The sequence below is a fragment of the Garra rufa genome, chromosome 23 (genome assembly GCF_049309525.1).
Source record: "Garra rufa chromosome 23, GarRuf1.0, whole genome shotgun sequence".
NCBI classification, from domain to species: Eukaryota; Metazoa; Chordata; class Actinopteri; order Cypriniformes; family Cyprinidae; genus Garra; species Garra rufa.
Genome location: NC_133383.1, coordinates 7165752 through 7193398, shown reverse-complemented (window position 1 = coordinate 7193398; position 27647 = coordinate 7165752). Strand labels below are relative to the sequence as shown.

Sequence of the window (27647 nt, the reverse complement as noted above, 5' to 3'; positions counted from 1 at the left end):
ATAAAAATGTAAAGTCTGGTGTGTGTAAGTGCTACTGAAGTGGAGATTTGTGGCTCAGTGTAGGAGGAAAAACTCATTTGGAGAAAACAACCTTTAAAAATATGTATTGTGATTAAAATCTATTGACACAAATAGATAAATTGCTATAAAAGAAACACTTAACAGTGTCTTTTGGATGTTTTTTTACTAGTCTGAAAAAAACACTTTTTTATTTAATTAATGCTTTAATACGTCCATTAATAAAAAAAAAATATATATATATATAAAAAGTCCCGCTTTTTAAAAGTGGTCCTTCATATATCATGATCAATAATAGAGATTGTATTTAAGTTATTCTACGCATGATTTGCATTTTTAAAAACGTATATTAGAATCAATTATTAGATCCGGACAACAAAATGAGCATGTGCACGCGCACACGCACGTGCACAACCTTCCATTCTTACGAGAAAATTAAAATAATTATGCCTTCAATAGAGACAGCTATGTAACAAAGGAAAGTATACACGTTTATTTACACTTCAAAGGAACACATAGCACTATAAAACCTGCTGACCGGTTATGTCGAAACTTACAAATTTCTACTCCTTTGTGGGAAAGGATTGTTCGCTTTTCTCAAAAGGGAAATCCCCGCTGCAGATGGATATAAAAACACACTTCCACTGCCACAAACACAGTCAACCTTGGGCTCTCACAGGAGAAACAACGACTTAACCAACTCAGTAACTTCAGTGACGGAACTGAACTAAACGACTGGTATGTAGCGTACTGTTTACATTTACGTGCATCTTGACTTGAAGTCAGCTTTTAAAGATACAGACGATTCTTTTCTCACTAAGTTTTATGCTTTGTTTTTAGAACGATGGCATGCAAAGGATATATTGATATTTTGGCTTCTGAGTGGTAAGTATCGCTTGTTTATATATGTATATTATTATTTAAATGCATTATCAAAAAGTTCTTAGCGAAATCTTAGGTAACGCAGATGATGCATTTAACATCAATGCATGATGCAGACCATTTCTATTTCTTGAGTTAGCTTTTCCTGATACATTTTGTTTATTTCCTAAACAGTGCTTCTTTTGATGAACTAGACTGCCCTGTTCCACTAGCCATGGTGAGTTGCTGTTAAATATGCTCATGGATATGGTCTGATTAATATTAAGTCTTCTAAAACAGATTTTTTTTCTTTCTCCAGGGTTGCAAATGCAACATGCTTGAAGACATCAAGCTGGAACTGCATCCTCACAGCATGAGGCGGGTGGTGAACATAATCATTGCTTTGGAAAGGATGAAGCACCCCAAGCCAATGTCTTCTAGCGAGTTTTGTGAAGAAGCGATGTTCAGGGTCTTCTTTGAGAATGTGATCGAAGGTACCATTAGCAAATGCTTTAAGAGCTAAAACTGGTGGTTTGATAGTTGAACAAACCATACTGACCACCTTAACCATCATATTGTGTAGCTGGTCAATTTGACCCAGATTAATTGAGTTGTCAGAAATACTGGTTAACCTATGATTAATTCATATTTGGAGGCTTCTTGATGTTTCTGGGTCAATTTTAATAGGAAATGTCATGGTTAAAAGCAGATGCACAACACTACCAGTCAGAAGTTTTTAAACAGTAAGATTTATGTTTTCTTAAAGAAGTCTCTTCTGCTCACCAATCTTGCATTTATTTTAAAGGACAGCAAAAACAATACAATTGAGATGTTTTTACTATTTAAAATAACTTTTTCATTTGAATATATTTTAAAATGTAATTTATTCTTGTGATTTCAAAGCTGAATTTTTTTTAGCAGTCACACGATCCTACAGAAATCATTCTAATATTCTGATTTGCGGTTTAAAAAATTCTTTCAGCTGAATAGAAAGTTCAGAACAACAGCTTTTATCTGAAATAGAAACATTTTGTAACATTATACATGTCTTTATAATCACTTTTGATCCATTTAAAGCATCCTCGTTAAATATGTATTCATTTCTATAACCCCCCCCCCCCCCCAAAAAATGATACCTTTTAGCTTTTAAATGGTTTTGTGTATAACGTTACAAAAGATTTCTATTTTAGATATCAAATTGGTTCTTGAACAGCAAATCAGCATATTAGAATGATTTCTGAAAAATCATGAGAAACTGAAGACTGTTGTAATGATGCTGAAAATTCAGCTTTGCATCGCAGGAATAAATTACATTTTAAATTATGTTAAAACAGAAAGCAGTTATTTTAAATAGTAAAAACATTTCAAAATTTTTACTGTACTTCGGATCATATAAATGCACGCTTTGTGAGCAGAAGAGACTTCTTTAAAAAACATTTTAAAAACTTTTGACTGGTAGTGTATATTGAATTTCGATCAGTTTGGTCAAGGTCAAGTTGGTCCAGTGTGTTTGTTTGTCAAACCTCTATTGTATTTGACTACCAAAATATTTAAGCATTCGCTCTTATTTCCACAGAACGTATTAAGCCGCTTAACGCATCAGCGACTTACAATAAGACCAGCAAGACCTTGCAGTGCACCATTTGCGATGCGTACAAGAAGTCTCTGGTGCTGAGCGACAAACAAAACCCTAAAGATCTTCATTTGAAGGCTGTGACGCTGACTAGTGGAAACATTCGAATGAAAGGTAAACCTTTATTACACAAGCTTTAGCATTTAAAACGCATGCCTTCAGGAATGTCCTTTTAACGTTTCCTGCGCCTTTTCTGTTTCTCTCAGTGCGGTTCAGTATGTCAACGTACAAATCGAGTAGCTCACAAGGCGACGGCCAGCCTGTGTGCCTGGGAATCTCCAACAGCAACCTCTACCTTGCTTGTACCCAGTCTGATGGTTCTTCTATGCCCAAACTGCTCTTGAAGGTGCGTGCACTACAAACACATTAACCTTCTCTCAAATATGTCTCCAACATTATAAAATGAGGATTCAAATCTCTTTTTGATCATTTTAGGAGGTCAGTGGCCCCTTAAACACCATTAAAGTCGGTGACCCAAATGGGAATGACAGCCTCCTCTTCTTCAGGAAGGAGACTGGAACGGCTAACAACACTTTTGAATCCGTTAAACATCGTGGATGGTTTATTACCACAGCTTTCGATGACTGGGAGAGGGTGGAAATGTTCGAGGCGCCAACTGAACGAACCACCAACTTCACACTTGAGGACTAAGAATCAGATTTGATCCACAAACACATTTCCAGAGAGTATGTACTATGTACAGTTTATAATCTGGATTTATTCAGCGTTACAAACCTGTATGAGTTTATGTATCAGTCTGGGGTTTATTTTGGGGGTTTTTCCACTCTGGGTGTAAGGTTTGTGTTGCGAACGGTAAATTCATGTTGAATTTTTTAAGTATGAACATTTTCCTGTGTGCTTAATTAAAATGTATTTAATTATGTTTAATATTTATTTTAAATTATATTTAAATCAAACTTATTTGATACTGCACTGATTGTTTTACACTAATTATTTTTCAAATAAAGATATGGATGTTACTTGGTGTTGTGGAATTGATTAAAACAACAGACCTTGTTCACAGTGTTTCACCGAACATGATAGACAGGAAACAATTGCATGGCACAAATTCAAAGCTCAAGATACACTGAAAAGTAGTGTTTTACTCAGGATTATCACATAAAGTGACTATAAAATACCAAAGTGCATATGTGACCCTGGATCACAAAACCAGTCATAAGGTTAAATTTTACAAAACTGAGATGTATACATCATATGAAAGCTCAATAAATAAGCTTTCTATTGATGTATGGTTTGTTAGGATAGGACAATATTTGGCCGAGATGCATCTATTTGAAAATCTGGAATCTGAGGATGCAAAAGAATCAAAATATTGAGAAAATCACCTTTAAAGTTGTCCAAATTGAGCTCTTAACAATGCATATTACTAATCAAAATTTACATTTTGATATGTTTACAGTAGGAATTTTACAAAAAATCTTCATGGAACATGATCTTTACTTAATTTCCTAATGATTTTTGGCATAAAAGAAAAATCAATAATTTTGACCCATACAATGTATTTTTGGCTATTGCTACAAATATACCCCAGCGACTTAAGACTGGTTTTGTGGTCCAGGGTCACATATACATATACACTACCAGTCAAAAGTTTTTGAACAGTAAGGTTTTTTGCTCACCAAGCTGGCATTTATTTGATCCAAAGTACAGCCAAAACAGTAATATTTTGAAATATTTTTACCATTTAAATGACTGTTTTTTATTTGAATATATTGTAAAATGTAATTTATTTCTGTGTTCAAAGCTTAATTTTCAGCATCATTACTCCAGTCGTCAGTGTCACATGATCCTTTAGAAATCATTCTAATATACTGATTTGCTGTTCAAGAAACATTATGATTAACATCAATATTTCAAACATATGAGTACATTTTTTTTAGGATTCTTTGATGAATAGAAAGATCCAAAGACCAGCATTTATCTGAAATAAAAATATTTTGTAACATTATAAACTATACCATTCAAAAGCTGGAGTCAGTATACTTTGTTTTAGCAAGGATGCTTTAAATTGATCAAAAGTGATGATAAAGACATTTATAATATAATATATTTGTTTCAGATAAATGCTGTTCTTCTGAACTTTCCAATCATCAAAAAAAACCTGCAAAAAAAAAAAAAAAATTGTACTTTTTTCAACATAATAATAAATGTTTTTTGAGCAGCAAATCATCATATTAGAATGATTTCTGAAGGATCATGTGACTGGAGTAATGATGCTAAAAACTCAGCTTTGAAATCACAGGAATAAATCACATTTTAAAATATATTCAAATAGTAAAGTTATTTTAAATAGTACAAATATTTCTAAATTTTACTCTTTTGCAGAAGAGACTTATTTAAAAAAAACATTAAATATAAAAACATAAATATATATATAATAAATAGGCCACAGCTCCCTCTGCTGTACTTCCTCTGGTCTTGACACGGACTTAAAATAAAATAAAACATGAGCGCCTCCATGTGACAGAACATTTCACTGCATACAGACAGTTGATTGTATTACATAAGAAATATAAGCATTCTTATTTCTAGATATTAAGTATATATGTATGTTGTCCATTACAGTTACTACGGGTATATTTGCAGCAGTAGCCAAAAATACATTGTCAGAATGATTGATCTATCTTTTATGCCAAAAATCATTACGATATTAAGTAAAGATCATGTTCCATGAAGATATTTTTAAAATTTCCTACCATAAATATATCAAAACCTAATTTTGGATTAGTAATATGCATCGCTAAGACACATTTGGACACATTTAAAAGTGATTTTCATAATATTTAGATTTTTATTGCACCCTCAGATTCCAGATTTTTACATAGTTGTATCTTGGACAAATATCCTATAACAAACCATACATAAATGAAAAAAAAAAACGTATAAATCCTTATTTATCAGCTTTCAGATGATGTATAACTGTGGTCCAGGATCACATATTTTCATTGTCACTAAATATTTAGCAGAAATTGGTTATTATTTTAATGAGTTATGACTAATTATATATATATAGAGAGAGAGAGAGAGAGAGATTATTTTCAATGTTTAATTCACACAACAAAGATATCAAAAATGTAAGATACTAACAAAAAAAGTACTACACTATTACTATGATGTTGGTGGTGATTTTAGGTATGTGCTATGAAAAACCATCTTTGAAGAGCCATGGATTGCCATGTAAATGGTTATAAATGTGGAGCACAACGTCACATGAGCAGCTATTGCTTTTTATAAGGGGAGCCACCAGATGGCATTTGCTGGGTTCTTTGCAGCAGAGGTTTTTCCCAGTTGCTTGCACATGTCCCTGAAACAGATACACGATTGAGTGATTTTAAATCAAAGCCACGAATGACAGATATCAATGCTGCAGACTTTTCATATGGACTGCTTGACATGTGAGATCCATTACATTTGATTAAAGGAATAGTTCACCCAAAAATTAAAATTAGCTGAACATTTACCCACCCTCAGGACATTTTAGATGTAGTTCGTTTCTTCATCAGAACAGATTTGGAGAAATGTAGCATTACGTCACTTGCTCGCCAATAGATACTCTGCAGTGAATGGGTGCCGTCAGAATGAGAGTCCAAACAGCTGATCAAAACATCACAATAATCCACAAGCAATCCACACCACTCCAGTCCACCAATTAACATCTTGTGTAGCTTAAATCTGCGTGTTTGTAATAAACAAATCCATCATTACGGTGTTTTAATTTAAACCCTCACTTCTGGTCCAGAAAAAAAACTATAATCCATAATAACGCTTCCTCCAGTAAAAAAGGAAAAAATACGAACTGTTTTCACTTGTTAAAGGAGTAGTTCACTTCCCAAACAAAAATGTACAGATAATGTACTCACCCCGTTGACATCTTTCTTCAACTGTAAAGAAATAGTTTTTATTGAAAAGATTTCAGGATTTTTCTCCATATACACTCTTGAAAATAAAGGTGCTTCACGATGCCATAGAAGAACCTTTTTGTCTAAACGGTTCCAGAAAGAACCTTTAACATCTGAAGATCCTTTCCGTTTCACAAAAGGTTCTTTGTGGTGAAAGAAGGTTCTTCAGATTATAAAAAGTTAAGAAAGAGATGGTTCTTTGTGGAACCAAAAATGGCTCTGCATCGCTGTGAAGAACCTTTTAAAAGCATCTTTATTTTGAAGAGTGTAGTGGACTTGGTGTCCGCGAGTTTGAACTTCCAAAATGCAGTTTAAATGCAGCTTCAAAGGGCTCTAAACGATCCCAGCTGAAGAATAAGGGTGCTATATAGCGAAATGATTGGTCATTTTCTAAAATAATGTACAATTTAAATACACTCTTAAAAATAAAGGTGCTTTAAAGGGTTCTTCAAGCGATGCCATAGAAGAACCATTCAGTCAAAGGTTCTTTAAAGAACCATCTCTTTCTTACCTTTTTATAATCTGAAGAACCTGCTTTCGCCACAAAGAACCTTTTGTGAAACAGAAAGGTTCTTCAGATGTTAAAGGTTCTTTATGGAACCATTTAGACAAAAAAAAAAGGTTCTTCTATGGCATCGTGAGGCACCTTTATTTTTAAGTGTGTACTTTTTAACTTCAAATGCTCGTGTTGTCTAGGTACACCATGTGTATGCGTACTCTGTGCACTCCAGTTCAAGACAGTTAGGGTAGGTCGAAAAAACTCCCACCTCATTTTCTCCTCCAACTTCAAAATCGACCTACATCGGTGCTAAAGTACCGACCCATGTGACAAAGTGAACATGCAAAGATCATCTAAAGCCCTTTCCAAAAAAGGTAAAACAGTGATGTAGGATGATTTTAAAGTTGGAGGATAAAATGAGATGGTAGTTTTTCAACATACCCTTACTGTCTTGAACCGTAGTACACAGGGTTAACGCAGAGCTAGACAAGATGAGAATTTGAGGTTAAAAAGTATATAAATTGTCATTTGTTTTTAGAAAATGACTGATCGTTTCGCTAGATAAGACCCTTATCCCTCGTCTGGGATCATTTAGAGTCCTTTGAAGCTGCATTTAAACTGCATTTTGGAAGTTTAAACTCGGGAGCACCACAGAAATCCATTATATGGAGAAAAATCCTGAAATGTTTTCCTAAAAAAAAACGTAATTTCTTTACAACTGAAGAAAGAAAGATATCTTGGATGACAAGGGGGTGAGTACATTATCTGTAAATGTTGTTCTAGAAGTGAACTACTCCTTTAATAGAGTTTGATCTCTGCATTATTACTCTCCTGATTCGGATTAGATTACTTTTTCACTGGAGACTGCATTAATGCATTAATGATGGATTAGTTTTTGTTTTTGTTTTTACAAAAGCACAGCTTTTTACTTAATAAAACATAAGATGGACTGGAGTTATATGGACTGCTTGTGGATTATTGTGATGTTTTGATCAGCTGTTTGGACTCTCATTCTGACGGCACCCATTCACTGCAGAGGATCCATTAGTGAGCAAGGTTTGTAATCTGATGAAGAAACAAACTCATCTACATTTCGGACAGCCTGGGGATGAGTAATAACTCGGCTAATTTTCATTTTTGGCTGAACTATTCGTTTAAAAACAATCAAATTACATGTTACAAATGTCAACTAGTCAGCTGGTATTTAATGGCTCAGATGACTGCATCAAAAGGTTCTGTGGTTTCACGAGCGAAGATTTAAATCACATGCAAAGCGGGGTGTTTATCCCAAATGTAAAAGAATTCCTCCCACAAAACCGCCCTCCATTGTCAGTATCTGGAGAAATACTGCATCTCTCTATTACAGGTCCCACTGCAGCAACCCGATTCCCTTTTCACACAGCGGCTGCATTGAATTGCACAAGCCGAACCCATGCGTACAAAAGACAGAGTGTCATAAAAGATGTTTCAGGTCATTCTGTGGTCTCAGAGCCGCCGATTGAATAAAACAAAACAAAAAAAGAGATTTTTGTTTTGCATTATTATTTTCAAAGGACTGACATACATAATACGGCTTGTTCTATGTCAGAGCTGTTTATTTAATATTATGTGAGAAGTGTGTAATATTTGTGCATGAGTCCTCCTCCTCCCCCTACCCTGTGGTTTGCACGCTCACATGCGCATGCTGCAGAATGTGTCTCACATTCTGGGCACATGGCAACACCAGCTAAATATAGCCTGGCAGCCCAGCAGCACGCTGGGATCAGGGTTTCTTCCTGCGAACGCAGAATCCCCATCACGTAACGCCCCCTCCCTCCTCCTCTTTACGCTGTCCTCTCATCTGCTCGCGCGTTCACTTCTCACCGGGGAACTCGAGCTGGTTGCCAAAGGCAGCAGTTCATTTACGGAGTCAAGCGGTGTGTGCAGCTCTCTGAGGACTTCACCTCACAATGATGTCGAAAGCATTGTGTGCAAGCAGGCTTATATTGTCATTAACTAAAAAAAAAAAAAAAAAGACTTGAAATAGAATAAAAAAATACCTATAACTTTTTTTTAGCTAGGTGCCACCATTAACTACATAAAAAAACATTATTAAAAAAATGCATTACTTGCAATTAAATAAATATTAACAAATATAATAAAATCAAAACAAACTTATTGTAGCTAGTTGCCAACCATTTTTAAAAATTCATTACATGCAATGAAATATATATATATAATACAACAAATATAAACCAAAAATATATATATTTTTTTATTTTATTTCAGCTACTTGCCATTAACTAAAGTAAGCGCAATAATTAATATAATTAACTAAAGTAATTATATATATTTCAGCTGCCTGCTAACATTAACTAAAACTGAAACTATACAAATTTACTTAAGAAATATTACAAAATAAATAAAAATAAACAAATAAAAATATAAACAAAAATAATTTTTATTTCAGCTGCTTGCCATCATTAACTAAACCTAAAACCACAAAAAATATTACTTGAAATAAAATAAGCATTAACTGATAATAATAACAATAACAAAAATTTTTTAGCTGGCTGCTAACTAAAACCATAAAAATTACTTAACTAAATATAAAAAATATAATAAAATATAAACAAAATAATTTCAGCCGCTTGCTATCATTAACTAAACCTAAAACCATTAAAAAATATATTAGTTGAAATAAACCATTAACTTAAAATAATAATAATTACAATAATAATAATAATAATTTTTATTTCAGCTGGCTGCTAAAATCAACTAAATCTGAAACCATATGAAATTACTTAAAAATAAATAAGAAAATATAATAATAATAATAATAATAATAATAATAATAATAATAATAATTTTATTTCAGTTGTCTGCTTACATTAACTAAAAATAACTTAAAGTACTTAAAAATAAATATAAAATATAAATAAAACATTTTTATTTCAGCTGCTTGCCATCATTAATTAAACCTAAAATAACAAATATATTACTTGAAATAAAAGAAATGTTAACTGAAAATAATAATAATAATACATTTTATTTCAGCTGGCTGCTTACATTCACTAAAAAATAACTTAGTACTGAAAAATAAATATAAAAATGTAATAAAATATAAACTTTTTTTTTCAGCTGCTTGCTATCATTAATTAAACCTAAAATAACAAAAATATTACCTGAAATAAAATAAACATTAACTAAAAAAAAATTATTATTTCAGCTTGCTGCTAACATTAACTAAAACTAAAACCATTAAAATCAACTAAATTATTTAAAAATAAATATTAAAAAAATATAATAAAAAAATAATCAAAATAATTTTAATTTCAGCTGCTTGCCATCATTAACTAAATCTAAAACCAAAAAAATATTACTTGAAATAAACATTAATAATAATAACAATTTTATTTGTGTGTATATATATATATATATATATATATATATATATATATATATATATATTTTTTTTTTTTTTTTTTTTTTTTTTTTACTTGAAATAAACTGAAATTAATATCTTTAAAAAAAAAATCAGTAACTAAAACTTAAACCATAAAAAAGTCATTAATTTGTTTAAGCTAGTTGCCATCATTACCTAAAACTAAAACTAAATACAAAAAAATAAACAGACATTAGTTGAAATAAAAAAAAAAAAAAAAAACTGTAATTAACATATTAATAATAATTCTATTTAAGCTGGTTACTTGAAATAATATAAATATTAACTGAAATAAATATATTTCAGCTAGCTGCCAAGACAACATTTCTTACAACAAAACTAAAACTTAAAAATAACTATATAGACTTAAAAGAAACAAATAATAATAATAAAAATAAATAAAAAATAGGATTAAATATATTATTTCTCAGAAAAAAAAAAAATGTGCACCACTATGAGATCTGACCAACAAGACGTATTTGCATTTCAATCATTCAGCGAAACACCTAAACCCGAACATTTAAATATGGCTTTTTGCTCTTGCGACGTCACATGACCCCACCCACCCTGACCTAAATCAGAATAATGACGGCCCGTCCAGTTGCGTGTGTAAATTTGGTCCACATGTAATGCTTAGAGACAGCGGCCACTCTTCGTAACCAATGAATGCTCATGTGATCACAGCAGGAGCTCAGTGCATTTCAAATAATCCGGGCCTGATCTGGCAGAGACCTCAGCTTGGCATTGCGACCTGCTCTGCAGTGCCACCCTGTCTAATTCCATGGGTGCTACGGGGTCACTTTCTAAGGGTCAGCCGGGACATGGCGTGTATTCGTACCTGGCATCCCCTGTAGTCTTTAAAGAGGGTGACTTGCATTCCTGTGGGCTCCTATGAGAATGACTGTCATGCCAGTGACGTTCACCAAACGGGCCGCAGGCATCTGTGTGGCTGGAGATGCTGCAAAGTAGGCAAATTACATATTGTCACACTGCAATGTTTACGTCACCATTACAACATGCCTTTCCATGCACTGACTCACTTTTTAGGTTGTGCAAGTCATGCAGTTTTACTTTTACTTAACATTTAAAAGTTTTGGGTCAGTAAGATTCCGCAAAAGTGACAGTAAACACATTTATAATGTTACCAAAGATGTCGGTTCCTAGTATTCTTTTGAAGAGTGTTTTCAACTTTGATAATAATAAGAAATGTTTTTTGACAGGATCATGTGACACTGAAGAGTGTAGTAATGATGCTGAAAATTCAGCTTTGATCACAGGAATAAATTACTTTTTAACATATATAGAAATAGAAAACGGTTATTTTAAATGTGAATAATATTTCACAATATGAATTTGAATTTGAACATTTGAACCATTTGAACACTAGTATATATTATGTAACATTAACGAAAAAAATAAAATAAAATAATAATAATAAATATATTTATTTATAAATATATTCATAAACATACTACCAAATAAATAAATGAAGACATAAACACGCTACCGGTAGATGTTTTTAAATTTTTCACTTCTGCTCACCAAACTGGCATTTATTTGATCCTAAGTATAGCAATAACAATTTAGAAATATTAAACTGTTTTCTATTTGAATGCATTTTAAAATGTAATTTATTCCTGTGATTTCAAAGCTGAATTTTTTTAGCACTCACATAATCCTTCAGAAATCGTTCCAATATTCTGATTTGCTGCTCAGCAAATTATTATTATGCTGAAAAACAGCTGCTAAAACTAGATTAAAAATAAATTGTTAATACTTAATTTTATTCAAGTTATGACTTTGTATTAGTTAATGATGACATAGCTGAATAGCTGTGTTTGTGTATATTAATCTTAGTTTATTTTTCATTTATTTTTAAGTAATTGAAGTGATTATATATAAGTCATTAATTTATTTTAGCTAGTTGCCATCGTTAAAAATAAAAAATAAAAAAATAAACAGACAATAGCTGAAATGAATTTTTTTTAATATTAGAATGATTATTAATATAATAATTATATTTAAATAGAACTATAATACAATTATAATTATTTAAATATATTTCAGCTATTTATTATTTACTAATTTATTTTTAAGTAATTGAAGAGATTTTATTAAACAACCATTTTATTAAAGTTATATATATATATATATATATATTTTTTTTTTTTTTTTTACTTACAAAATAACAACACATCAGAATGGCTTTAGTGTCTTAAGGTCAATTCCACCTTTATCCCAAAATCTACAGTTATTTGTTGTTTTTTTACAGTAATTTTTATTATTACATTACCTGTTTGCAACCGATTTTATTCCCGTAAACATACTCCATTTCGGAATTTAACCATATAACCATATAAATCCATATAAATAACATTTTAACTTTTAGCAACTGATTGGATGATAAAACATGGGCTTTACGTACCAGAATGGAGACGACTGGCATTTATAATAGGCATTCATGGCGTCATCCAAAATGAACAGTCATTTTAGAGGCAGGACCCTGAAACAAAAGTCATTACATTTTGATTAAAGATTATTATTAAAAGACAAAAGGTTTTGCCTTTTTTTTAGAAAATAATTATGATTTTTATATGTTACCCTGGACCACAAAATCAGTCTTAAGTAGCACAGATTTATTTGTAGGAACAGCCAAAAATACATTGTTTGGGTCAAAATTATTGATTTTTCCTTTATGCCAAAAAATCATTAGGATATTAAGACCATGTTCCATAGTGTAAATATATTGAAACTTAATTTTTGATTAGTAATTAGTAATATGCATTGCTAAGAACTTAATTTGGACTACTTTAAAGGCGATTTTCTCAATATTTAGATTTTTTTTTTGCACCCCCAGATTCTAGATTTTCAAATAGTTGTATCTCACCAAAATATTGTCATATCCTAACAAACCCTACATCAATTGAAAGCTTATTTATTGTGTAAATATATGAATCTGTGTATTCATATATTTATTGTGTATATGTATAAATCTCAATTTCAAAAAATGGACCCTTATGATTGGTTTTGTGGTCCAGGGCCACATAATATCTTCACTATAGGGTTATTATTGTTAACCAAATCATTATTATTATTATTATTATTATTATTATTATTATTATTATTAAATAAATCTGAAATAAAGTGAAATCACAAATGTTGCCTATGCAACACCAAAACGACTAACTGGAAATAAATAAATAAAAACTAAAAAAAAAAAAAAAAAAAAAAAAATCAATTAACCCTAAATAGTAATATTTAAATCGATGATATTTAAAAATAGATCAATAAAATAATTTAATAAATAACAAACCACATAAGAAAATTGCAAAAAATAAAGATACTCAACTCAAAATAGGAATACAAATTATAAATACTATAAAAACAACACTTAAACTGGTAAACAACCAATGCATACAAACAAAACTTCTCCCCCTCTTGGTCAGTTAGTTAGTATTAGAACAACTGAGTATCGCCCTACAAGAGGCGCATTAAAAGAAGACTGTATTATGCCGTTTAGACAAAGTAATTTTAGTCAGTGCTTTTTCTGTCAAAGCTGCACGAGAATTAGGGTTGGGTAACGAGAACCGGTTCCATTTTAGAACCGGTTCCAAATTTCCAGTAACCGGTTATTCGATAAGACACGTGTATTTCGATTCCACGTTCGCATTTTAATGTGACTTTTAAACTATTTAACTAAGTGCAGGAAAGAAAATAACTTGCTCACTGTTGGCGTGCAGCGAGCACTGGGCGATGCGGATTCCGTGTCCGTTCTCGAACAGTTCCGTGCATTTCCACTGCAGAAAAGGTTGTTCCGGCCCGAAACTGACTTCTCTTTCACATTTATTGACCCATGTGCACGAAGTACGTCAGCATATCCTCATAAACACAGCTGTGTTTGTCTTGAGTGAACGTTAACAGATGAGAAAGAAAACTCATGTGTAACAGTATTTTTTAGATCTGTGTTCGGTGTTAAAGAGACAATCGTCTAATAAACGTGCCGCCTGTCATTAATGTTAATCAAAGAACAAAAAAAAAAAAAAATCATTAACTGACTGAATATCTTTTATAAATTTAATGAGGATTAATCAATATTTTATGTATAAAAAGAAAATTATGCAGTGTTTTTAAACTTTTGATTTCAATTTCATACCTGACATTTGTTCGGGATTATTTATTTACGCTATTGCTAATTGATTTGTTTGTTCCTATTTTATTACTTGTCTTTAACAATTTAATGTTTGAAATTTATATTAGTCTAGTTGTTTTTTTGTTGTGGTAATTTTTGATAAAACCATAGGCAAAAGACAGAATAAACGTCTGACAATTAAATGTTTGATTTAAAACTTTTTAATATTTTTTTTCATGTTAGCAGCCAGCTGAAATTAAATTATTGTTATTATTATTTTCTATTTATGTGTATTTCAATATTTTACTGTTTATATATATATATATATATATATATATATATATATATATATATATATTAATTTTAGAATCAGCAGAATTAGGAATCGATAAGAATTGGAATCGATAAGCAAAATCGGAATCGATAAAATTCAAACGATACCCAACCCTAATGAGAATGGAATACTACTCCAGCAACTAAAAGAGATCTAGACACATATGCATTATTTAGGGTTCAACTGAAGAATTGGTTGATTAGTTTTCAGATTTGTCAACATTAGAATTTCCTATCTGCTAGTTATCTTATTATTGTGTTGTTGTTTTTTAAATTGATCCTTTTGTTTTAAATAGACTACTATATGATCATTTTGTGTAATTATTAAATTTTCTAGTATGTATTTTAATTACATTTTGTAACATCTTGTCCAGGGACTATGGATGAAAAATAGCCCTTGGCAGCTAATTCTGGTACATTTACAGGAATGTTTTATTAATGTACAATGTCCCTGTTAACTAAATAGAAAAATAAAATAAAATAAATAAAACAACGCCAGGCCAGTAGCTTGCTTTCCATCATTTATAATTTCCTTTATTCTGTTACAAACATACATAGCATTTTCTAAATATAGACTTGTAAATCTCCAGAAAAAAAAAAAGAGAAAAAGGTTTAGCCATGGGAAAAAAATGAAAGGCTGCCTGTTCTGATAGAGGCAGTCTAGTATGGGGGGGCAGGGCTCGATGGGATGGGTGGAGATACTTTGAGTATCTGAGACCTGAGCTCTTGACAGTGTCCTGCAGTAGCCATGAACTCGCTCCGTAACGTCAGTATCAAGTAACAGATAGAAAATGAATCGAGTAAATATATATACTGAGAATGCCATAAACCTGAGTTTGAACCAGACGAGGGCATTCCGACGTTAAAATCTGCTGAACACATAGGATATCGGAAAAATAGCTACCTTTCGATAAAGATTGTTCTATGAATTGCTGCTCTTGTGCGCACGATCAGGAAAACGTGGTCGACAGTGGTTGACACATGGATGCTGTTAAGAGCTCGGGTGAGTCACCTGGAATAACAGAACATTCTTTCAGCTTTTCCAATCTTTCGTACAGTGATACAGAGGTATTGTTCACTCGAAAAGAATGCAGGCTCCCCACACAACTTTGCACAAATCCCAACCTCAGGAAACAGGAAGACAAATCAGCCAATTGTGAGATCTGACAGGAAATGAACTCATAATCTCATCCCTCTGGATGAGTATTGCTTCCTGTCCCTGATGTGTGTGTTGTTGTTTTTTTTAGTGACAGTAAGGCGGAAACAAAACACAAACTTTTACAGCACATATTCTCACATATATATTTATATATATATATATAATACATCTGAAATAAACACAGCCAAGTTTAGTCGAAAGAAAGTCCATTTACGGTGTTCTGCGAGATATTTGTGCCCGATTCCATGTTTTAAATGGAGAGGTTAAATGAAAAAGTGCTGCGATATTTAACTCCACTTTAAAGTTTAGCAGCCTCTAGAGTGTTTTAATGCATCCCTCAAAGTGAAGAAAAAATGGCTTTTTGTTGTCATTTGCATTGGCGGAGCAATTAGATCTCAGTTCTTTAAACATGACACATTCACTAATAGTACTGATGGGTCATACAATCAAAACGAATGCACAAACGCTGCAGATTTAAACACACAATGTGCTAAAACATGGCAAATCCCCTTCCTAAAGCAACTCAGCCCCCCTCGAGTCTCAAATGGTGCCTCCCGTCTACAAATGCTCAGTTTAGCGGAGCAACCCGAACAGCAGCTGAGGAGGGGGGCAGGCAGGGGGGGAAAACGCAAGAATGTCCTGCCAACAGCTGCTGTGTCACGCTTTCTATCGACGTTCAGCCTCGGCTGCCAAATCGGGGCCTGTTTTTTAAGGTTGCACTGAAAACGTTCAACGCTGACAGGTTTTTCTGTACTATACGGTCACGTGCAGAATGCAGCCTGCTGATGTAATAACATTTGCAGTAGCGTGCAAACGGCTTAACAATCGGGCCCTTGTGCCTCGGCGCACTTCAGAGCATAAGGCACAGCTGAATCCACGGCCACCAGGCCAGGAATGCTCGCACTCTTCATGCTTCTCGCATTAAAATAGCTGGCCTGCAAAGTCAGCGCGCCGTTGAGGAGAAACAGCTGCTGCAATTGTGGAAGTACAGAAAACGACTGCCGAGATTGGCATCCGTTAACAATTCTGTGGCCAGCAGATAAGAGTGTGTGAAAATATTTCATAACATAGGATGCAATTCTTGCGTTTTAGGAAGGATCACAGCAGTACACATGACTTCGACAGCTGCCACACAATCAGGACAAAACAATGTTGCTCCCAAAAAATATAAAAAGTTATTCAATTCTTCGCCTTGGATGCAAGCAAATCGCCTTTTGAGTTTTTGCTAAAGTGCATGGATGAAATGTGTTTGATGTTAATAATCTTTCTCCATCATTACCCACTGGTCTACTTGGTTACTTTAATCATATTTTTGGTGAGAGGCTAAACAAAAATCTTGCATTAATATAGCTGCAGATACTAAAGCAATAAATTAAATAGAAAGGCAAATGCGGGACGGGCATGCACAGAAATGGACGCACGAGACCAAAGACGCTTGATATTAATTGCAGAAAGAAAACGTAATGAAGTGCGTGCTGTAAACTCAAAAAGGTCGTGGGAGGAGCTAGGGAGGGCGACGGCTAATCTCATATAGTCTTTCACAAAAACAAATACACTGGACAGTCTTCCAATCCCAGTTTATCTTTTTTATAAAATTAGCTTTTGAGCTTTAATAATTCTGTAATTCATATATAATTTTTTACTTTGCGTATTCAAAAATATGCTGGTTTGTTTTCGTATTCTCTGATAAAGAACAATCTCACGTAAAAAAAGACAACGCAAAAGGGGACGGGGTGAAAATGCACTCGCCCGTGTCGCTCTGTCCTTTACATTAACCAAATGTTGGACCCGAATCTGAAAAAGACAAAGCTTTTTGTACGTTGACCCCAAAACCAAAATATCAACTATTTTTATCAATAATGCCTGTAATAAAGTCAGATTATGACTTTTAAGTCTCAGCCGAGACACACAAACAAAAAACCAGGGGTCATATGCTCCAAATCTGAATTTTAACAATATTTCACTGCAATTGGCCAAACTATTAAAGTCACGTTGATGCAAGAACAAAACCCCTAATTTAATAAAAGGGAAAAAACACAACTGATGTACGTTCTGAAAGTCTCATTCTGCCTTGAAGGTAGGAAACACACCATGAAGACCAGTGATGCTCTCTCTCTCTCTCTCTCTCTCTATATATATACTGTATATACTAAATTTCTCCCCTCTAAAAACATGTTGGACAGTATGCACCCTTGTAGCCTGGCTTTTGAGATTCAGCAGCCTTGGCGTTGATGTAACAAAGGTTTAATTGTTAGCTAAGACAATTAAACTTGCTGGTTTCACAGGACAGGGCAGCATCGGGAATAAATCAAAACCCCACGAGACATCCTTGGCCCCATGGCTTCAATATAGACAACCCTCTCCCTCCCCAAACCCTCACCACATAGAAACTTCACAGATCTATTTTTCTGTCCGATGAATATTTTAGTAGGCTATTTGAGTTCAGTTCATGCACTTATTGTTCACGCGTCCGGCCATCTCCTGGTGTCAGTCGTCGTCCACATCCTCACCCTCAGACTCCTCTCTCCTCTCGTACATCTTGTCCCGGTGTCTCTCCTGGATCTCCTTCATCTCCTCAGCGTAGCGGCAGAAGGCTCCTCCGAACTTCCCCCAGGCCTTGAAGGGGATGGTGATGGAGTTCCTGTAACTGGGCTTGACCTCGCTGACCCTCAGGAACACGCCGTACTTGTTGGAGCCGACGTCGAAAAAGAACCTCTTGGAGTCCACCATGATGGAGGTGCCCTCGGGGAGCTCGCCGTAGCCCCCCGCGGCCCCGGGCCCCCCGCTGAGCTCTTCGTCCTCCCCGCCGTAGTCGTCGATGAGCTTGGCCAGCGCGTCTCGGAACTCAATCAAGCCTTGCGCCGGCAGCGCGATGGTCTGGCCGGCCTGCACGCCGCTGCCGGGACCGCCCCCTCCGCCGACACCGAAGCCGGGACCTCGGTTAACGGTCTGGCGGATGCGCAGGAACCTCCCGCGCTGGTTCTCCTTCAGATCGAGGTAGTATTTGCGGTTCTCGCGCACCAAGAATTCGCTCTTCAGCGCCCGCCGCGGGCCGCCGTCTTCGCCGCCGGACGACTGCGCGATCTGCTCCGGGCTGCTCGGCCCCAGCTGGGCGTAGTGCTCGATGAAATCCCCGAGGTAGTCGCGGAACTCGGCCGCCACGGACATGGAAAGAGTCAGGCGGCTCTTGGAGCCCCCGGCGCCCACCTCCGCTATCTTGATGAAACGGCCCTTCGCATTCTGCTTAACGTCCAAGTAGAAGCGCTTGTTCTGGATGTCCAGGCGCTTGGACGCCAACTCCTGGGTCTCCTGCTCCCTCTGGAAGTGCTGGAGGCCACCGCGCTCGCTCCCGCTGTCTCCATCCGCCATCTTCAGCACCTCCAGCCAACTTCTCCCACAGAGAAACGCTCCTCTCTGCCCTGCTCCAGCACGCACGGCTCTCAGCACCACAGCATTGGCCTCACATCTGCCAATAACAGGCGGCGCGCCCTCGCGGGGTCACTAATAGGTCTGCGCGCTTGTCATTCGGAGCGGGAGGGAGGTGCGCTCGGCCTCCATTGGTTGGAGACATTTCCTCCGCCTGTGCAGGCATTTCCTGTCCTTCTGGAGCTCAGCTCAGGCTTTGAAGGATAACTAATAAACAGTAGCATCATTTTGTATGTCATCATTTATATAGAGCACTTTCCAGGTGCACCAGTGCAAGAAAAGTGACAGAATAGTAAATAGATACAAATATTACGTCCATTTGATGTTAATATACCAATATAAACTAGAATAAAACAGTATTAGACTATTATACAGAAAACTAATGAAGGTCAGAAATCAATAAAACATATATAGTGACCAATTCATTAATGTTTTTATAAGCTAATAATATATATTTTTTTAAATAAAATTGTCTCTGTTTGCGATTTATACTAAATTATCACCCGTAGCTTGCATAACAGTTTTATTAACTTTAGCATTTATGTGCACGTATTTTATTTTAAAATCTGATCCAGGATCAGTTGATTTCCTACTCTTGAAGTATGAGCAATGACGTAAACACTGACTGTAGATCAGCTGCTGAACGTCCACCCTTTCTGTGAGGAAAGACGTCAAACGTGACGTCAGGCTTTAATTCCCGAGGTCACTGTGATCATGAAAAGCGCGCACACGAATAATTATCACTCCTGAGTCGCTTTTAATTGTAGAAGGCAATACAAAAGTAAATTCTATGTAACTGGTTCAGTAAGACCTTTTTTTTAAATGATTGGAAATTGATTTAATTATTGCTCTGTCTCACACAGTTCCTATAATAGTCATATCAAACTGTGAAAATGAGAATTGTTGATAATAATATAGCACAATTATGGTATTATACAATTAACGGATGCTATAGAAATCATTAGATGAGCAAAACTTATTTCATTGATTTCTCAAAAGGTAATTCTAAGTTTGAAAAAAATAATTCACTATTATTATTCAACTATTACTGTTGCTCATCCATGCATACTCAGTGTCCTGAATCACCTATGGGAAATTTTAACACAAGCATGTGCTTCACTTCCTTATTAAGCTACATTAAACCTTATGCCATGTTCACTGCTTCTGTTCGCACATTTGTGTACCAAACTACTCTTGAATCTTAATGCAGGCCAATGGTCTCAGACAGAACATTAATATCAAATTACAAAGTATATTATTAATATAATTTATATGAAACACATATGTGAGAAATATAGTTTTGTTTTTAATCAAAATTCTATGGATTTCTGTTAGTGGAATGCATGAATGTTTCACATACAGTCTGCCCATGTCTAGAATAAAATTACAGGCTTAAGAACCAATACGAGTATAAATAGCCTACACATTGTTAACTTTTTGGTTTAGCTTTTGATCATTTTAGGGAAACATCATGTAAACATAAAAATGTATATAAAGAATGAAAAAAAAAAAACTGAAAAATTCATATACATAAAAACGGACAAGCATAAGACAAGTCACTCACAATTTTGGTGTATTTTTTGCTGTTGTTTATGACAGAAGACCTTTTCTTTGAAAACATATATATATATGTTTATTAATCTATAGCTACATGGGTACATTTGTAACAATAGCCAAAAATACATTGTATGGGTCAAAATTATTTTATAAAATTATATTATAAAAAATCATTAGGATATTAAGTAAAGCTCATGTTCCATACTGTACATATATCAAAACATATTTTTTTGATTAGTAATATGCATGGCTGAGAACTTCATTTGGACAACTTTAAAGGCGATTTTCTCAATATTTTGATTTTATTGCACACTCAGATTCCAGATTTTCAGATAGTTCAAATATATCTCGGCCAAATATTGTCCTATCCTAACAAACATCAATGAAAATATTGTGTAAATATATGATGTATAAATCTCAATTTCAAAAAATTTACCCTTATGACTGGTTTTGTGGTCTAGGGTCACATATTATTATGACTATAGGGTTATTATTGTTAACCAAACCATTAAAAGTATTTTGATTTAAATAAAGCTGAAATAAAGCGAAATCACAAATGTTACCTAACTGGAAATAAATAAATAAAGACTAAATTTAAAAAATAAAAAGCAATTAACCCTAAATAGTAATATTTAAATCAATAATATTTAAAAATAGATCAATACAACAATTTAATAAATAACATAATTAGGATATTAAGTAAAGATCCTGTTTCATGAAGATATTTTGTACATTTCCTGCTGTAAATATATCAAAACTTAATTTTTGATAAGTAATATGCAATGCATTTGGACAACTTTAAAGATTTTTTTTTTTTTGCACCCTCAGATGTTTTAAATAGCTGTATCTCAGCCAAATATTGTCTTAACAAACATCTTAACAATCTTAACAAACCATACATCAATGGAAAGCTTATTTATCAGCAGAATTTATATATCTCTGTTTGGAACTGATAATCATTCTTTCACACTGTTTCAATTACTGTTTCATTATAAAGAAAAATAAAATAATACATCTAAAAAAATATATGTATATTTTAGGGGTGTGACGAGACACTTAATACTTTTTAATAATTATATTTATTGCATTTTCATTATAATACAAAAATAACAAGACATCATCAAAACAGCAACAAAAACAAAGAACACAAATAGCTCAGACTTTAAATAACACAGGATTACCTCATATAAAACAGATAAGGAAAAACAAAAAGTTAATTGTCTGGAGAGTTATACAACTACAACATTCCTTGTAATATAATAGGAGGAAGATGAGGTTCCAAATAGTCAAGACATGGGGTCCAGACTTTATAAAACTGGCCTGTTTTTTTTGATACAATACATAGGTAAGACGCTCCAGGGAAATCAACTCAAAAATGATCTTATGCCAACCTTTAAGTGATGGAGATTTATCACTAATCCAATTAAGTAAAATATTTTTCCTGGCAGCAAAGGCCAGAATATTATACAATTTACGAGACGAGATTTTTAAACTTTTTAAAAGAAATCCTCAATGATGAAAAATAGAGAAAATTGTATTTTATTCAACTGAAAAACACAAAATGCTTATGCATTTTGATATGAACTTATACTTTATAAAATTAAGCTTTTAATGAATTATATGCGGTCATAAACATGTAAACTAAAGCTGCATAATTGTGGATAAACTGAAAATCATGATTTTTTTTTTTTATAAATGGGAGATCACTTTTCTCATGACTCTGAAGAAAAAAAAGACTAAAAATCTAAACAAAATAACAAAATTTATTAGTGGTTCTGACAAAATGTTCATTGCTTAAGCCTTTTAAAAAAATATTCAAACTAAATTTTTAAAATTTTCAAAAGTCAGTGTCTCAATTAATAAAGACTTGTTTCACGATTGCAATCTCCTGAATAAATGATTCAATGATAAATACTTTAATAAACATGGTTTGAAGGCCTCACATTAAGCTATTGCATGGCTTCAGAAAACTTGGAATATAGTACACAAAAACGTTTTTGTGCTTTATAATGCTTTTATACGGCTTAACGGCAACACAGAATAATATGCACAATATTGGATTTGGATCAGCCCTCTATGACCGATACCCGATCCAACAAAGCGTGGCAGTATCAGAGCCAATACCGGTATGAATATCGGATCAGAGCATCCCTAATTCAGTACACACATTATCACAGTTGTGATCGACTATAAAACACAATTCCAAAAATAATAATTGATTATTTCAACGGGTTACTCTGGGAAAAAAAAATTGGGATTAAATGGGTTAAGCCTTCCATGAAGATATCTTATAAATTTCCTACCGTAAATATATAAAAACTTAATTTTTGATTAGTAAGAATTTCATTTGGACAAGTTTAAATGCAATTTCTCAATATTTAGATTTTTTGGCACCCTCATATTCCAGATTTTCAAATAGTTGTATTTAGGCCAAATATTGTTCTATCCTGACAAACCATACTTCAATATTTATTCAGCTTTAAAAAAAGGTTTTCATCTTAAAAGCTCTAAACACTTTACTTTAAAGATTGGAAAAAGTAGTATCTTGGCCAAATATTGTCACACCATACATCAATATTCAGCTTTCAGATGATGTATAAATCTCAATTTCACAAAATTGACCCTTATGACTGGTTTTGTGGTCCCATATAGTCACATAGTCATAGATAATTTAGCCAATAAATAATTACCTTTGGATAGGTGAGGATGTGTGAATATTGTGACTTTCAGGTGGTATTTTTGTAACAACAATTCTATTTAATTGATGAACATAGGCTTTTAATCATATGATAACCATGTTTTGATGATTTACTACTGTTTTACTTATGTTTCTCGTTATTGTTGTGGTAATTCATTCGTTTGTAGACGAGTCTTCAGAGACCAAAAACGCGGCAAACGCAGCGCGCATGCGCGTATGGTTAAGGTATGGAGCCCGAAATTGATTTAGAGCACAGACAGGTAAAAGAAATGCGCTTTTATTATGAGCATTTAGCAGTTTTTAAGCCAAACCCCCACAACATAAAACACATCAGCCTGCAAACGAGAGAAAGACGTACTGAAAGAAATAGGATGAAGAAGAAGAGTTATTCTATGATATGCACATTAAATGTAGAAATAAGAAAACACATTAAAACCCAGTGTTCAAAATCCTATTTGTTTTATATACAGCTAAGGTCACATGATCATCATCAAGGTCACCAAGCATACAAAATGAAAGGGGCTCACAAGGGCACTTTTATAATTTTAGTTTTAGAGGTTTGAAATGAGGAAGCTAAACAGAAACTGCCCTAGAACAAATCTGACAAAACGTGCTCAGTGACTATTTATTTGTTATGCGTTGTAGCTTTTGAACCAGAACTACGGAATGCGATAGAACATTCCAGTTACGAATCTATATATTTATTGTGATCGAAAGATTGCCAATCATATCACAATAAAAAAAATACTTCAATTTTTTGTAATCAATGATGACGGCGACACGCATGCGCACAAGACTAGTGCGCTGGTGGTCCAAAGAAAAAAAGAGAACTAAAAAAACCCACCCACATATAAAGAAGCTCTGTGATTGGACGAAACCGACGTTTCAAACCAAGACGTGCCACGCTGATTGGTTATAACGCTGGAACGTACCGCGCTAACGCTGAAGTGGGCATCATTGTTGCTGCGTCCCAATTCGCATACTATCCGTCCTAAATAGTATTCGAAAATAGAATTAGTATGTCCCAAATCGTAGTACGTTTAAAAAAGTATTCCAAAGATTCCCGGATGGTCTACTACTTAACTTCGGAATTCGAAGTGCGGATCAATGCACACTCTAACGGCTAATATTGCCCAGAACACATTGCGCGGTAAACGAGGATTCGATTAGAACTACAAACACGCATAAAAAGTGTTAAAAAACTACAAACATGGAGGATATGCGCGACCAACGGACAGGTAGAGAAAGGGGTTTGAGTGATAAATAATCAGTGTGTAACCTGATAAAAAATATTTTTAAATGTTATCCGCGTTATATTTCATGTGCAGCAACATTATGAACTTTTATAATGATAGGTTTGGTCGTTAACGTTTAAATGCATAATTATGCAAACACAAGAGCAAAGTTCTCAGCATGAAAGACTCATGAAGGAACGTGCCTCTTCATTTCTCTCTAATATGGTAGGAAATTAAATTACATGAAATGTAGATAGTGTTAACTGTGATGATTGACAGGGCAGTTTAAACAGTGACAGGATTAAGGTAACTAAGCAACAGAGCGTCCGTTAAAGACGCAGTTATGAGGAAGTAGTATGTCCCAAAGCTTGCCTACTATTCTGCTACATACTCAAAAGTATGTACTTTTTCTTCACAAAAAGAGTACATACTTTCAGGGCGTAGTATAAGTAGGCGAATTGGGACGCAGCATGTGTTTTCCCTCCGTTTCGTGCGAAAAGAGAAGACGCTCATCTGACGATATGGTAAGCAAGTTTTCATCGTCTGCTTTCTAAAATAAACCCTAGCTCGTTTGCTAGCGTTTTGTGTAAATTGTAATGGAGCCGTGGTTTAATTCTATGCACGTGATGGCTTTTAACAAGCTCGCGGTGTTTGTGGCTTTGCAGCGTTTTGGTAAAAGAGCGCCGATCGTGGATTAAAGTGCATTTGTTGTATTATTTTGGCAAAACGAATCAAAGAGACAAATGCATTTGGTGTATTTAATATTTCAAATGCAGGGCTTAAATATGGCAGGTTTTTACGTTAATAGAGTAGAGTTAACGTAACGTTTATAAATAAGCCAAACTCACCTTTGTTTGTTAATACGCCTGTTTAAATGCTAAGGATATAAAAGTAATCTGAACATGAGTCATTTTTGGACGTTTCATATCACTCAATTGTTTAAAATGTATCTTCAAGAAATAAAAACGCTTATGTAGTGTTAAAAACAAGATTTTCCGGTGGTGTAACGTTAAATGAATGTTATTAAAGTGAGTTTTACAAGGAAAAACTTTCAGGTTTTTCTTTAAACAATTCAATGGTTTGTTAAATGCACTAGCTCTTTTTTTTTTTCAAGTGTATAACCTAAACGGATGATTTAAAACCGATTTATTTTTGTGCATTTGATTTGAAGATGCATTATGTACATTGGGTACCATTGTAATGGCTTTTAAATAAGTCAGTTTTCTTCTGCTTTTGCAGGCAGGAGGAAAAGCTGGAAAGGACAGTGGAAAGGCCAAGACGAAAGCAGTCTCCAGATCACAAAGAGCTGGACTGCAGGTACACATTCCTCTGCCAAATAAGAAAAAATGAACTGAAATTTGATTTAATTAAGTGATAATTCAACATTACATTGTTTTTTTTAATAGTTCCCTGTAGGTCGTATCCACCGGCACCTGAAGACCCGAACTACCAGCCATGGTCGTGTTGGAGCTACGGCAGCGGTGTACAGCGCCGCTATCCTGGAGTACCTGACTGCTGAGGTAATGATTTTATTTGGCAGAGTTTGTTAAACAAGTCTGTTGGATGTTATGGTGGTGAATTGTTGGCTGGCTGTGATTACTGTTCTCTATGAAGCAAATACAACCTCGTTCAAACCCGGCGCTCATCAAATTCACAGGTTTTGGAGTTGGCTGGTAATGCCTCCAAGGATCTGAAGGTGAAGCGTATCACCCCGAGGCATTTACAACTGGCCATCCGTGGTGATGAGGAGTTGGATTCGCTTATCAAAGCTACTATTGCTGGCGGAGGTGAGTTTGTTGTAAATGCAGCTTTGATGCGTTTTTCTAACACTGAACTTATTTTAATGCCATTTCTTTGTTTTTGTTTTCTTACAGGTGTGATTCCACACATCCACAAGTCGCTCATTGGAAAGAAGGGCCAGCAGAAGACAGTTTAAAATGCGTTGATGTTCGATTGTATAGAAAACGGCAATCAGCATTGAGAGAGCAGTCGTTTTGTTACGTTTCCTCATTTGTATGGTTATGTTTGGTAAGCGTAGTTTAACATAACAATGGTTAGAGTTTGACGTACTGTATTCATGATAATTAATGGGGGTGGGGGGGTGTTAAGTGTTGCGGGGTAAGGAAATGTAATCCTGGGTTTTGTGTTTAGTTGGGTTAAGGAGTAGGTTTTGGGTTTTCATTGGCTTTTTAAAATCTGTTTTATACATTAAAAGATTTTTTTTCTAAGTGTTTTGCCTTTTTTGTGATTTCATTTGGCTGTTTAGAAACTCATATTCTGCTAATTGCTGCAGGTGATCTGTTGAAATCCTGAATCCTGGTAGTCATTCTTTGATCGGACATAAGATGTTGTGAATAAATGTATAGGAACATTTTCCTAGCTACATTTCCATTGTATATATCTACTGAAATAAACGAGCATAAAAAGAAATACTTAAAGATGTGTAAACACTTGGGTAAAAATATTAAAGCAACATTTTTGATGATTTTATAGTTGTTTTACATTATAACTGAGGATAAACTAAATGTTTAACAAATAGTTGTGGTCATATACAGGGTTCATTTGTCTTTATTTGGCCTTCCACAGTTCCAAAAAGGTCTTACGTTGGAGTAGAAAGTCTTTAAATCATAGTTGATGGTATTAAATATTGCCAAAACTTATTTTCTTCTTCAGTATTTTTGTCTGGTTTAGTACAAACATTTAATAATCCTTAAAGATATTATCCTGAGATGTAAAATGAAGATACAACATTATT

The 27647-nt window shown here is 34.1% G+C and overlaps 3 protein-coding genes across 3 annotated transcripts; 2 read left to right on the top strand and 1 right to left on the bottom strand.

The window, feature by feature from the left end:
- The first annotated feature begins 630 nt into the window (after window positions 1–630).
- il1b (interleukin 1, beta) lies at window positions 631–3474 on the top strand. The gene is made up of 7 exons (XM_073829747.1): window positions 631–756; window positions 859–903; window positions 1075–1117; window positions 1199–1373; window positions 2456–2626; window positions 2719–2858; window positions 2948–3474. Exons 2-7 carry the CDS (start codon window positions 863–865, stop codon window positions 3161–3163), a joined length of 786 nt encoding a protein of 261 aa, XP_073685848.1. The 5' UTR covers window positions 631–756; window positions 859–862; the 3' UTR covers window positions 3164–3474.
- Window positions 3475–15325: 11851 nt separating this feature from the next.
- On the bottom strand, window positions 15326–19432 carry purbb (purine-rich element binding protein Bb). Its single transcript, XM_073829790.1, has one exon. The coding sequence runs from the start codon at window positions 19343–19345 to the stop codon at window positions 18464–18466; it is 882 nt and encodes a 293-aa protein (XP_073685891.1). The 5' UTR covers window positions 19346–19432; the 3' UTR covers window positions 15326–18463.
- A 5126-nt stretch (window positions 19433–24558) lies between these two features.
- On the top strand, window positions 24559–27121 carry h2az2b (H2A.Z variant histone 2b). Its single transcript, XM_073829828.1, has 6 exons — window positions 24559–24618; window positions 25367–25416; window positions 26132–26209; window positions 26299–26412; window positions 26550–26679; window positions 26767–27121. The coding sequence occupies exons 2-6, from the start codon at window positions 25414–25416 to the stop codon at window positions 26826–26828; spliced, it is 387 nt and encodes a 128-aa protein (XP_073685929.1). The 5' UTR covers window positions 24559–24618; window positions 25367–25413; the 3' UTR covers window positions 26829–27121.
- Window positions 27122–27647: the final 526 nt, after the last annotated feature.

Bases quoted from the DNA above. Each gene is read 5' to 3' on its own strand.
- il1b (XM_073829747.1), top strand. From the start codon at position 863: ATGGCATGCAAAGGATATATTGATATTTTGGCTTCTGAGTG. The intron at 1,118-1,198 runs GTGAGTTGCTGT...TTCTTTCTCCAG, and splicing joins GCCCTGTTCCACTAGCCATG to GGTTGCAAATGCAACATGCT. The intron at 2,627-2,718 runs GTAAACCTTTAT...TGTTTCTCTCAG, and splicing joins TGGAAACATTCGAATGAAAG to TGCGGTTCAGTATGTCAACG.
- purbb (XM_073829790.1), bottom strand. From the start codon at position 19,345: ATGGCGGATGGAGACAGCGGGAGCGAGCGCGGTGGCCTCCAGCACTTC.
- h2az2b (XM_073829828.1), top strand. The intron at 26,210-26,298 runs GTACACATTCCT...TTTTTTTAATAG, and splicing joins CACAAAGAGCTGGACTGCAG to TTCCCTGTAGGTCGTATCCA. The intron at 26,413-26,549 runs GTAATGATTTTA...TCAAATTCACAG, and splicing joins TGGAGTACCTGACTGCTGAG to GTTTTGGAGTTGGCTGGTAA.